Source organism: Pseudorca crassidens, chromosome 19 (genome assembly GCF_039906515.1).
Source record: "Pseudorca crassidens isolate mPseCra1 chromosome 19, mPseCra1.hap1, whole genome shotgun sequence".
Lineage (NCBI taxonomy): Eukaryota > Metazoa > Chordata > Mammalia > Artiodactyla > Delphinidae > Pseudorca > Pseudorca crassidens.
Window position 1 is genome coordinate 3750402 of NC_090314.1, and position 12407 is coordinate 3762808.

At 63.5% G+C, this 12407-nt stretch overlaps 1 protein-coding gene across 10 annotated transcripts in view; it reads right to left on the bottom strand.

The window, feature by feature from the left end:
* Positions 1–3576: 3576 nt before the first annotated feature.
* TOM1L2 (target of myb1 like 2 membrane trafficking protein) overlaps positions 3577–12407 on the bottom strand; it is an 82937-nt gene continuing 74106 nt past the window's right edge. For 6 of the 10 annotated variants that reach the window (XM_067717525.1, XM_067717519.1, XM_067717518.1 and 3 more), the window contains 3 exons: positions 9493–9552; positions 7883–7919; positions 3577–7242 (listed from right to left, as the gene is read on the bottom strand). In XM_067717525.1, the coding sequence (XP_067573626.1) occupies positions 7094–7242; positions 7883–7919; positions 9493–9552 (246 nt within the window). In that variant the 3' untranslated portion in view covers positions 3577–7093. Of the gene's footprint in view, positions 7243–7882; positions 7920–7952; positions 9553–12407 lie in introns of those variants that run through there. The other 4 variants (XM_067717526.1, XM_067717524.1, XM_067717523.1 and 1 more) reach the window with 2 other exon arrangements.

A 12407-nucleotide genomic window follows, 5' to 3' on the forward strand; every position in this document is an offset into this window, starting at 1 on the left:
AAGGTGAGGCAAGGCCCACGGAGACCTGCAGCCTGGACTCGAGCCGCCAGTTGCAGTGAAGCCTGGCTGAAGCCTCCTGTAGGGTCCAGTCGTGGGAGGGGGTAAGGATCTGCCACCAAAGAGACCACACTTCGCTGCGCAGCCTGAGACCAGCCGGGCAAGCGTCCAGGGGAGGGCTGGGAAAGCAGGCTGGGGCTGCGGCTCTTCGGGGAACCTGCTCCTCTGCGAGCCCCTACCCCTACCCTCCTGGGGGCTCTGCGCTCGCACCGCGCCGCATGCCGGGGCTGCGCGCGTCCGCGTTAACCCCTTACTCCCCGGTAGGACGGCATCCCATTTCACAGGTGAGAAGAGCGAGGCCGCGGGGACGCGCGCCGGGAGCGGCGGGGGCGCCGGCCGGACGAGCCCCGCCCCGGCCCGCGGCGCAGCCAATGGGCGCGCGGCCTCGGGTGGGGTGACGCGGCGTCAGCGCCCGGCTCCCGGCGGCCGGGTCACGTGCGCCGCCTGACCGACCCGGGCGCCCCGCCCCGCCCTGTGGCCCGGCCCGGCCCAGAGCCGGCGTCCCGCCCGGTCCCCGGTCCGCGGCCCACCCGGCCCCGTGTGCCAGCTGTGAGGCCGGGCTCACTTCTGCCCTGGGCGTCCGAGAGGCGCAGGGGCATCTTCTGTGGGTTCAGAGCCGTTTGGGCAGGTGTCCAGCGCGGGCAGGGCCAAGCCATGTCCTCGCTGCCCGAGCTCAGGGATGGGTGGCGGGGCAGGCACGGGAGTTGCCAGGGCTGCCGGCACTGGGCGTAGCTTCACAGGCTACCGAGACCCCTCCCCACTCCTGGAGCCCCCTTGCCACCCACCTGCCCGTTTGTCCTTCATTCTGCAGCAGCTGAGCTGGGACCTGCCCAGCCGTGGCCGAGGCTGCACAGAGCCAGCAGGGAGCCTTGGGTTCCCCCCACCCCCGCATCAGACATAATGGAACCACATGGCCCTTGACATGGATGATTCTGGTCCTAGATGACCTTGTGTTCTCATGCCAGCTTGCCCTCTACTGTGCGCTGTGCAAGTCATTTCTAGCTCTCTCTGAGCCTCTCTGGCAGTAAACCCTCCACAGAAGAGCTGCTTGAACCCCGAGGTCTGCAGCACAGTGAGGGGTGGGCCTTACAGACATGGAGAGTGAGGCATCAGCTGACACCCATGGGCCACGTCCAAGTATACACGGGTTCTGATTTTGAGTCCACTGTCAAATGTACATTTCACCTGAAGGCTGGATCCCTGGCTTTTCTTGAAAAATGGGACAATCTGGCAACAGCAGGCTACAATGGCCTGTGAGCTTCCCCAGTCCCCTCCATCCCTGGGGTCCACCCAGGCAGGGCCCTGGAGGCATTGGGTTAACTACCCACGACCCCATTTCTCACATCATCCGGAGCTCAGGGACCTGCCCCAGGCCTGCAGGCCCAGGCGGGGGTGGGGATGGAATGGCACCTCCCATGGACTCCCTGGTGCTGAGGGCCTGGACCCCCTGCACAGACCCCCTGAAGTCCACCCAGCGAGAGCTGGCAGGGGCTCCTCTGCAGCAAACGGTATTTCTGGGTGAGTCGTGCCTGTTCAAGTCCTCTTGTCTGCCCACCCTAGCCCCTCAGGACCCCAAAGAGAACCTTTCCTTGCAAGAGGGGTGGTTGTAGAAAGACTACACAGGGTACATGCCTTCCATTCACAGGGATGGGGGCCCACACTTCAGAGGCCGCTCCCAGACTCCCCGGGCGCAGGGCCTCTCTCTCACTCCAACTGAGGCCCACCTGAGCTGGCGGAGGTCTGAACGTGGCCCCAGTCTCCTATCAGCAGGCATGGCAGCCCCCTCCTGAGCTGCCCTCCCAGAAGGCCTGGTGTGGGGGGCAGGGGGCGGTTCCCTTGCTGGCCATGGCGACGGAGACAGTGCTCTCCCTGCCCGCTCCTCCGCGGCCCTGGTCTGGGAGGTCCAAGGGCTGAGCTTGAGGGGGTTCTGCTGCTGATCCCAGGCAAAACGTCCGGGCCTCGGTCTTGTCACCTGCATATGAGACGCGGGCAGATGTCTCCGCACTTATTCCAGGCTCACCTGGGGGCTTGATGAGTCCATCCCACTTGAGATGCATCCTTGAACCATGGGAGGTGAAGGGATTAAAGGGCTCCCCACCTCCCCTAAGCCACCTGGAGAAGGCATAGGCCCCCCACGGCCCCTGAGCCTCAGGGAGAGGCCTGCTTCCCAGAGGACCACCGCCTGCAGCAGTGCCCAGCTCCCAGCACAGGAGAGGAGACGCGAACCCTTTTTAAAAGGGATAGGGGGCTGAGGGGGGTAACTGCTAAAGAGTAGGGGGTTCTTTTGGGGGTGATGAAGATGCTCTAAAATTGTGGTGAGGGTCGCACAACTCTGAATGTGCTAAAAACTACCTGATCATACTTTATTATTTTTTTTATAAATTTATTTATTTTTGGCTGCGTTGGGCCTTCGCTGCTGCATGCGGGCTTTTCTCTGGTTGTGGCGAGCGGGGGCGGGCTACTCTTCGTTGCAGTGCACGGGCTTCTCATGGCGGTGGCTTCTCTTATTTATTTTATTTATTTATTTATTTATTGGCTGCGTTGGGTCTTCGTTGGTGCACGCAGGCTTTTCTCTGGTTGTGGCGAGCAGGGGGCTACTCTTTGCTGCGGTGCGCGGGCTTCTCATGGCGGTGGCGTTTCTATTTTATTTTATTTTATTAATTAATTAATTTATTTATTTACTGGCTGCGTTGGGTCTTCATTGCTGCACGTGGGCTTTTCTCTGGTTGTGGCGAGTGGGGGCTACTCTTTGTTGCGGTGTGCGGGCTTCTCATGGCGATGGCTTCTCTTGTTGCAGAGCACGGGCGCTAGGTGCAAGGGCTTCAGTAGTTGTGACACGTGGGCTCAGTAGTTGTGGCTTGTGGGCTCAGCAGTTGTGGCACGAGGGCTTCAGTAGTTGTGGCACACAGACTCAGTAGTTGCAGCTCACGGGCTCTAGAGCGCAGGCTCAGTAGTTGTGGCGCACGGGCTTCGTTGCTCCGCAGCATGTGGAATCTTCCCGGACCAGGGCTCCAACCCGTGTCCCCTGCATTGGCAGGCAGATTCTTAATCACTGTGCCACCAGGGAAGTCCCTAATCATACACTTTAAATGGGTGAAGCTGTCCCAGAAAAGGGGAGGAGTGGCTCTCCAATCCAGCAGCCAGCCACGCTCGGGGAGCCCAGCGGAGGGCGCTGAGGAGGTGGCTCAGGCCTGGATGCTCCTGGGACCCGGTAAGAGATGGAGGAAGAACCCCGGCCCCTGGTCTGAGCTGTCAGGCAGGCTGTGGCGGGTTTACAGCCGCTCCAACCGAAAGCCCCAAAGCAGGCGGTGCCCCAGGGTGGCCAAGCAGGGACAGGCAAGGGGTGGGAGGGGCCTTCCAGGGTAGGGGCTGCTCGAGGCCCGGGGCCGCGTGTGGTGGCGAGCTTCCCTGCCTGCTCCCTCCAGCAGGGCCCACTCCGCCGCTGCCTAGAGAAAGCAGGTGGTCGGATCTGGCTGGCCCTCCGGACAGTCACCGCCGACTTGACAGAGATCACACAGCAACAGTCTGTTTGTTTATTGTGGAGTATTTTACATGCAAGATCCCAAACTAGACAGACATGTCTGGAAGGAGAGCCAGTGGGTGGACAGACGCTCTGGTGTCGCTGACTCCCCTCTAGACGGACCGCCAGGCTGGGGGACGCCGGACCACAAACCTGAGAACCCTCACAAGTCAAGTGCAAACTCGAGGAAATAAATATCCCCCCCACCCCCCCCCTTCCTCCAGGAGTGCCTGGAGAGACGCAGCGAGACTCCGGGGTTGACAGCTGTTCCCAGGGTGCCCCAGGGACAGCACAGGCTGGAGCAGGGCACTGGGAGAGGCGGGGGCCCCCGGGCGTCTTCTGGGTGCACACGCTCAGCCCGGGTGGCGAAGCCGGCTCTGCCCACGTCGGGGACGGGGGAGGGGCCCGGACCTGGCGGCAGCCAGTGCAGAGCACCGCCGCCCTCCACGGTGCTTCCCCTTCGCCAGCCCACAGCCCCCTCGGACCCTCCGGAAGGCTGGGCTGGACTGAGTTAGAAGCGTGCGGAGGCAAGCGGGGCTGTGGCAGCAGGAAGGGACGGGAAGAGCCGAGTCTGGGCGCCTGCTGCCACCGGTCCCCTCTCCCCACTGGGGCCTTGAGGGAAGGCCCAGGCCTCACGCCTCCCCAGGCCCCTTGCCCTGGACCCTGGGTAAGGAGGGGGAGGGCAGCGAGCCAAGGCAGCGTGGCCCAGGGCAGACAGCACGGTCGCTCACACTGAGGGGGCTGACAGAGAGAGGAGGACAGACGGCCACCTTGCCCTCTGGCCCTGCCAGCAACGAGCCGCTGCAGCTCTGCGGCCCTTGTCCCGCGCGTGCTGATAAGCCAGTTGCTCACGTGTCCCCTGGGCCGGTCGGCCTGCACGGTGCCTGGGGGTCCCGGGCAGAGGCCGCTCTGGGGCAGGCTGGCCAAAGGCCCGCCGGTGCCCGGGTCGCACTGCACTTAGTGCCATTAGCTGCTGCCCACTGGCCAGAAAGGCAGGAGCAGAGGGTTAGTTTTCACATCTCAGCACACAACACAGAAAAGGTTACACACATCCCCAAGAAAATATCTTGACAAAATAAATATTTTAACCTATAATCAGGTATAATTAGTGCTTATAAGGAATCCCAGCAATAATGTAGTGTAATTAAGTACATACTGTATCTGTGATGTCTAACACTGGTGGAGAGGCTGCTGGCTCGGGGGGTCCCACTCCCCAGGGCGGAAGGCTCTGGCCAGCTTCCCTTCCCGAGCGCCGTGCCCCCCAGGCGGAAGGGAGCCAGTGGGAGGGGCCCAGGGCGCCTAGGGCTCAGGACAGGAAGGGTAGAGCAGCACCGCCCCGGGCACCTGCTTCCCAGGCCGGCCTACGGCTGGGGCAGGCTGCTGTGACCTGATGGGCGAGCAGAGGGTCAGCTCCAGCTGGGACGGCCAGCGAGGCCACCACCACCCGCCGCCCCGGCGGCCCCACCTCTCTCAGCTGTGCCTGGCTGAGCAGCTGGGGCTGGGGGGCGGCTTTGCGGGGCCTCCCTGGGCAGGTACGTCTCCACTTCACCCTCCATCGGGAGACCCCTGGGCTCCCTGCTTCACCGGGTGGAAGGCCGGCTCCTCCCTCAGCGGACGCTGGGCCTGGCTGCTGCAGCTCCCGTTGGACTGGACACCCGAGGCCCACTGTCCCCCGCCCCCACACAGACACGCTCCCCAGGCTGCGCCCAAGGCCCGGGGATACCAGCTAGGGTCGCCAGGGACAACCAGGCCACCCAGCCACCTTCTGTGCAGCTCAAGTCGGCCAACTTCACACGCTCAGCATCCACGCCGGCCTCGGGGCCTTGCCCTTGGAAACGCCGAGGAGAGGGGTGCAGCTGTCTGAGGGTCGGGGCTGGGCGGGGTGCAGGCAGGCTGGCCCAGCTCTGTGGTGGGGACTTCCTGAGAGCCCTCTGAGGAACTGGAGTGTGACAGCCCCAGCCGGACCCCAGGCCTCCTCTCCAGAGGAAGCTGCAGGGTGCCAAGCTGGGTGAGGGTGCCAGGCTGGGTGTGGGTCCCAGACGGGCAGCACCCCGCTTTCCCCCACACCTGCTCCTGCTGGTGCCCCGCACAGCCCTCCAGCCCCGTCCTAAACGCTCCCGCTGGAGCCCACGGCGGCACTGATCCCGGCCTGTGTCAGGCCCAGCCTCTCCTCCCTGCTTGGGCTGCCAGGTGGGAAGGGCTGACCACACCGCGGGCCAGGCCCACCATGTGGCCCTGCCAGGCCTTGCCCCGACGCCCAGGCCGCGCGTGCTGGAACGCTGATCTGGACCAGGGCTCACAGGCTGGTGGAAGCCGCGGCAGCAGTGTGTTCGCTCTTCTGGGCCACAGCACAGGGCGGCTCAGGCTGGACCGGGCTTGGGCCGAGCGGCTAGTGCCCTGCCCATGGCCCGAGATACCAGCAAGGACCCAAGACAGGAGTGGGTGTCACCAGCCCCTCCTAGGTTGGTTGGGCGCCGGGTCTGGGGTGGGAGGAGGTCAGGCTTCAGGACAGTCTGCAGGGGAGGCTGAGGCCCCGCCCAGTAGAGTGCAGGGGCCTTCGGCCACTGGGATCTCGCCTGGGGTGCAACACCGCCTGCTGCTGGGCCCTGGAGGCAGAGGCGTGGAGGCTGCCGCAGACCAGGCCGAAGCACATTCACCAACGTGCAGAGCTCTCCCCAGCTGGCCAGAGCCAGCCCGCACTGTGCAGGCCCCCCCACAGGTGGGGCGGCCACAGGGCCCGTGGTGCACAGGGGCAGCTTGGAGACAGTAGAGTTATCTCTGCAAGAGCTGACCGGCCAGGGCTGCGAGCTGCCCTCCTGACAGCCCATGGCTCTGCCCACACCAGGAGCATGCAGGCCCGCGGGGGAGCCCTTGGTCCCAGGCTCGGCTGCTGAGCCAGCTTGGACGTGGGTCTGGGCGAGCAGCTGAGTATGAAGAAAGGGTCAAGCAGATGGCGGGTGAGAGACACCACCCGTGGGCATCCACAGAGCCTTCTAAGGTGCCGACACTCATCAGGCAGCAACGGTCCAGGAGGGCGACCAAGCCCGCAGGTGCAGACCTGCCCTCTCTGGGGCACAGGGGGTCACGGGAGGGCAGGAGAGGCCCGCTGAGCTGGGCAGGGGCACGCCGGGCAAGGGGCTGGGGCCTGAGCCCCTTCTCTGTGTGCAGGTGACCACAGGAACCGCTCAGGACCAGACCCAAAGGGACTGCCCTGCCCGGTGCTGGACCAGCTGTGGGCTCTTCCTGGGAAGGAACAGGCAGAGGGAGCTGGTGGGCAGGAAGAGCAGAAGTTGAGGGGCTGTGGCTACAGCAACGCTGTCCCGCCGCCCACAGAGAGGGTGGCTAAAGCTGGTCCTGACTAGCGGGAGGCCTGGGAGCAAACACAGTGGCGTTTCCATGGAGACACAGCAGCGCAGGACCAGGTGAGGGCTGGGGATGGGAAGAGTGGCCAGTGCCTGGTGTGGATGGGGGGAGCTAGAGGTGACCTGCCGTGGGGGGGCCCAACCACAGGACAGCTCACAGGGCAAAGAGGGCGTCCTCCGACTGCTCCGGCTTCTTCCGGCTGGAGGGATTTGAGGCCGGGGCCGGAGCCTCCGCTGGGGGAGAGGGGAGGTTGGGAACCATTTCGGCAGCTTTGGCCCTTTCTTCCAGGAATTTATCGAACTCTACAACACAAAACAAGGCCAGCCGGGACTGGTAAGGGCTCAGCTGTATTGAGGCTCCAACAGCCACGCCCACCTGCTCCCCACAGAGCACCGCCCCCTTTCCTCCTCCGCCATCACCAGGGCAAGCGGGAAGCCTGCCACAAGCCGGCGGGGTGGGGGCGTGGGGGGCTGGGGGGGTGCCAGTTAGGATTCCTGCCCCACCACTGACTTGGAGCTTTTCCATCATGCAGATCAGCATAGAAGGCAGGGCAGGGGGAGCTGGAGGGGAGAGTTCCTCCTTGAACTTGGCAGGGAAACCCCCCCCACACCCACCAAGCAGGGCTCTGTGCCTGCAGAGGGGCCCAGCTGTGCGGCCACAGGGTGCCAGGCCCAGGGGTTCCCTGCGTGCCCTGCTGACTGCATGGCATGTGTCTTGCTTCAGCTGCACTGAGCATCTGGCGGGGGCAAACTGGTCAGCAGTGCAGGCAACTGTGCCTACTGTTCACCAGCTGCAGCACCTCCCTCATCAGCACAAGGCCTGGGTGGGACACAGCCCAGGAGCCCGCAGGGGAGGCCCGCCCAGGCGGCATGGCGGAGGGCGGGGGGGCTCCCAGAGCCTGGGGCGGACACAGCAGCAGCGGGTTGTGGGGGGCAGGCCTACCTTCGCTCGTGACACCCTCCTCCAGGTCGTCGCCCTTCTGTGGGAGAGCAGAGAGAGGGCATTAGGACCCGCCCACCCTGCTGCCGCTCCCCGCCCTCGGCCACCCCAGGGCGGCACCCGAGCAAAACTTCCTACTTCCCGTCCCCCCAAGTTCTGTAAGAGCAAAGCACTGCTCTCGTCTTATCAGAGACGCAGAAACTTTGTTTTTAAAAAGTAAAAACAAACATAGTAGGTTCTAGGTTTTGATCCCCCAGAAGGGTCAGAAAGCAAAAATTCTAAAAGGTGCAGGTTCGTTCTCCGGCTGAGCCGCGGGGCAGGACTGCAGGGCGGCCAGGAGGAGGCTGCGCCTCAGGCAGCCAGGGCCCCGGGCGCTCCTCCGCTGGGCGTCCCCTCGCGGGCAGCCACAGGGCGCTGGGAGGTCACGGCCACGCCAGCAGCTGGGAACCGCGTGAGGCCTGGAAGCACGGGGCCGGACCCTGCGGCGCTCTGGCAGCGTCCTCCTGCGCCCCGATGCTGTCACTGGGGAGGCTCTGGGGGGTCAATTCTGTGCGGAACGTGGGGGCCACTGGGAACTCTGCACAGTGATGGGGAAGCAGACACGGCCCGGGCTTCCTTCCTGGCTCTGCCCCTGACCTGCTGCGCGGCTGGCTGGGAGGTCCCTGGCCCTCGAGCGCGGGTGCCCCCCGTGAGGTGGGGGCCCCGGCCTGCCTGCTCTGCGATGGGAGCTGTTGCTTTCCGGGCATTCCCTGGGAAAGGCGTAATGGGGGGGCCCCTCCTCCCCTGGCATGGCACCCGAGTCTCCGGGAAGCCCGGCTTTGGTGGGGGGGTTGGGGGCTGGCCCGGAGCGGCAGGAGGCCCGTCCTGGGGGCTGAGGTCTGCCGTCCTAGGTGGGGGGGTGTCCTGAGGGGAGGCAGCGAGAAGCAAGGACGAGTTGTCCTCAGGTCATGGGGAGAGTCCCACCAGCCATGACCATGGACAAACACCTCCCCTCCCAGGGTGCATTTCTTCACCAGCCCCGGGGGTGGGGGGCTGGGGGTGGTGGTGAGAGTGCTTGGCGGGGGCAGCGGGGGACCAGCCAGCACAGCCCTCCCCTCTCGGACCGGCTGCCCTTGCCAGCTGCACGATGTCCTAACCTTCCTGCCCATCTCTGGGGATAAAGACAATGGTCCCTGGAACCATTAAATCCAAGATACCAGGAGATGCTGGGGAAGGGGGATGAGAGTGAATTAAAAAACAAACACCAACTCATGTCTGTGTAAATTTCACAATTAAAAGAAAAAAATGTCTCTGGGTATATTTCACAATTAAAAGAAAAAAATGAAAACCAAAAAATAAATAAATAAAAATATAAATTAAAAAGCGTACAAAAACCCCAAACCAAAAGAACCCAAGCACACACACACCTGAAACCGCAGTAACTGGGAAAAGTCAGTGTGCGCCTTGGGGGCGGCGTGGCCCGCCGAGCAGGTGCGGACCCCGGGGGGCGCCTGCCCAGCCTCCCCTCCTCCACCTCCCCAGGGAGCGGCCCCGCGCCGGCCCCCAGGCCTCCTGTCCTCAGAGGCGCCTGGGCCTCGCCACTCCCCACACGAGATAGAAAAGTCGAGTCTCACCAGGTCGGTCCTGAGCCACACCTCAATGTCGTCCATGACAGACGGCTGCACCACGGGGATCTATGGAAGCGGCAGGCAGCGGCCAGGCAGCCCGCGGCCAGGCAGGGGAGACAGAACAGCGGACACGTCAACCCAAGCAGCCCGACGGAGCCAGACGTACACAGAGCAGAACACGTTGGCGCAGCAGGCGGGCGGGCACGCAGGCAGCCACATGGGAAACGGCAGGTGAGGGAAGCAGCAGCTCTAGGAAGCAGGGCTAGCGATGGGACGGGACGGGACGCGGTGGGGAGGGAGGCGCAGTACGCGTTCTTCAGTGGATAACTTTTTGACTAGCGTGTCTGCCTCTCAGCCCTGGGGCGCCGGCCTGCAGGCCGGTGTGAAGCCCCTCCGCCTGCGACAGTCCCGGCCCCGACAGGACGGGGAGGCCATGTGGCCGTCCGCCCAGGGCGGGGCAGGGGGCAGGTGGTCCAGGTTCGCTCACTGAAAGGATGGTGTCCTGGGGCATTTCTGAGTGGGAAGGGCACCCAGGCCTGGGTGTGGCCTGGCCCACAGCAGCCCGGCACATTCCTCCACCAGCAGACACAGGCCAAAGCAAGGGCTTTGATGACAAAAGGGACCGCAGGCTTTGGTTGTCTTTGTGTCCCTTTGGTGGAAAAATCAGGAAGCGGCCTGAATGCCGCAGCCTCCTCCCATCCCACCCTTTCCTCCCAGCTTCCAATGGCTGTCTGTGGCCCCAGCAACTAAGAAAAGAAGTGCAACTGAAAGCAGGGGAGTCGGGGGGGGGGGACGGGGGGAGCAGGGGAGCGGTTGGGAAGGGGGACCAGGGTCCCGAGCAAAGGAGGGCACCCCTCTGGTGCCTGGGCCCTGTCCACGCCTGGGCCACCCATGCCAAGGGCCTGAAAATCTATCTGGCTAGAAATACTTAAGCTGCTGTCAGACATAATCAAATGATCGTATGATAAGAAGGAAAAGGAACCTTTAACCCCTTCGAAGCCACGTTAATGAAATGTTGGCTCCCAGACTAGATAAACGAGAGGATGGCCCTTGACTGAGGTGACCTGCATCCTCACCTTGGCTGGGTCTGGGAGGTACCTCCTAGAACTCACTCACAAGCTCGCTATTTCTAGAAAAACTGCGGGCACTGTGTCTGTAGCTGGGTTCACCCCAACGTCACACAGCTGGGCCGGCAGACCCTCCTCTGGCTTCCACATGTGTCTCAGAGCGGCTCAGGCCAACCTCGATCAGATGAGGGAGATTCTGCCTATGTTGCCATTTAATTTCTTTGACCTACTGGGGACTTAAGAATGTTGAAATGAAAAAATACCGAGGAGTTCAAACCACCCTGAAATGACTCATGGTGACAAGGAACACATGGTCCTCCCTCCGGGCAGGACGCCAAGGGGCTGCTGGCAGCACCTGGAGCCGACTTCCCTCCCCACGGAGCAGGGACCAGTGGCGTCCAGGGTGCGACTGGCCAGTCTTACGCCTGCTGACGGGGCTTCTGCCCGACACGTTCCCATGACAGGAGATGCCAATTTTCGTTATCATGATGCTTCTAAGCCAGGACGCCCAGCCTCGGGGAGGACTCGTGCCACACCGCCAAATCCCCAGGACCAAGCGTGGGAAGTCAGTGTGTCTCCAGGGAGAAACCCACCAACCCACCAGCCTCGGCCCGCCCAGGAGGAGTGGGGATTCCTCGGGTCGCAAAGCTTGAAAAAAGACACTAAGTTGTCATGCGCCTTAGGCCTTCAGGTTTTGCTCGTAACTTTTTTGTTACTGTTCAGAATTGGTCCCTCGGGGGCAGGGATAGCGCCTCAGTTTTCTCCTCTGGACCGATCTTGAGAGCCAGCACGCTCAGAAAATAAACACTGACACATGAGAAGCTCCTCACCCCTCAAAACAAGCCTGCCACCCACAAGTCAGGGGTGGACTTGCTCCCTTCCAGGAGCTCCCCACCTCCGGGGCCCCAAGAAGCCCCAGGTCTGGGGCCTCAGCCTCGTCTGTGAAATGGGGCGACGTCTTCCGCCACTCACGACCCCAGAGCCCTTCAGTTCTAGTCGGGTGCTTCCGTTTCTAACTCAGAAACCCAGGGATGCCGGAGCCGTGGGGCCTGAGCCCTGACTGAGAGGCGCTGGCCGAGGGCATGCATCACGTGGAGTCGGGTGTGGGTGACAGGATAGCTCACGTGACGGGGGGATGGGCCGCCCTGCCAGGCTGGATGCAGCCTGGGCTCACGAGCCGCCTGCCTGGGAATCGATGGGGGAGCACGGCGCCAGGAGCGCGGCAAAGCTGCCCCAAAACCAGGTGCTTCAGACACAGTAGACACTTGCGCTGCCCTGCAAACAGGAGCTGCTCTGTCACCGCTCCAGCTGCGGGCACATCCCCAGGCCAGAGAGGCCTCAGCGTTCTCACCCTGAGCGACCTGGGCTCTCACACGCCCTGGGGTGAGCACCTCCCGGGCAAGGGGGCTGCCAGAGTGTGAGTTGGAGGAAGGAGACAGAAAGGGAAACAGATGCAACGAGAAAAAAATAAAGGGAGCGCGTGTCGGTACACCCTTGGATACAGACCGGCCGCCCAAACTCCCTAGCTCCGAGGACGGCCGGACGGGGCTGGCTGGCTGAGGCGCTGGATGCGGAGGGCAGCCGTGGACGTGGCAGGGGTGGGCCAGCCTGGGCTCAGACGGGCAGCCCTGCGTGTGGGCGGGAGGGTCACCGGCTCAAAGGGGAAAGGCACTGCCCGGTCTGCGTAGGGGGCCCCGCCCCAAGCCTGGGCCTGGGCAGCGGCAGACTTTTCTCTAACCTCTTTGGGTTCCTGCTGCGACTCCTACTCTTTCACCTATCCTGGCTGCACCCTGCGTGTGGGTGACAGGCCTCCGACCGCCGCCGGGAGAGGCAAGAGCACCGCCGTCCCCGGGC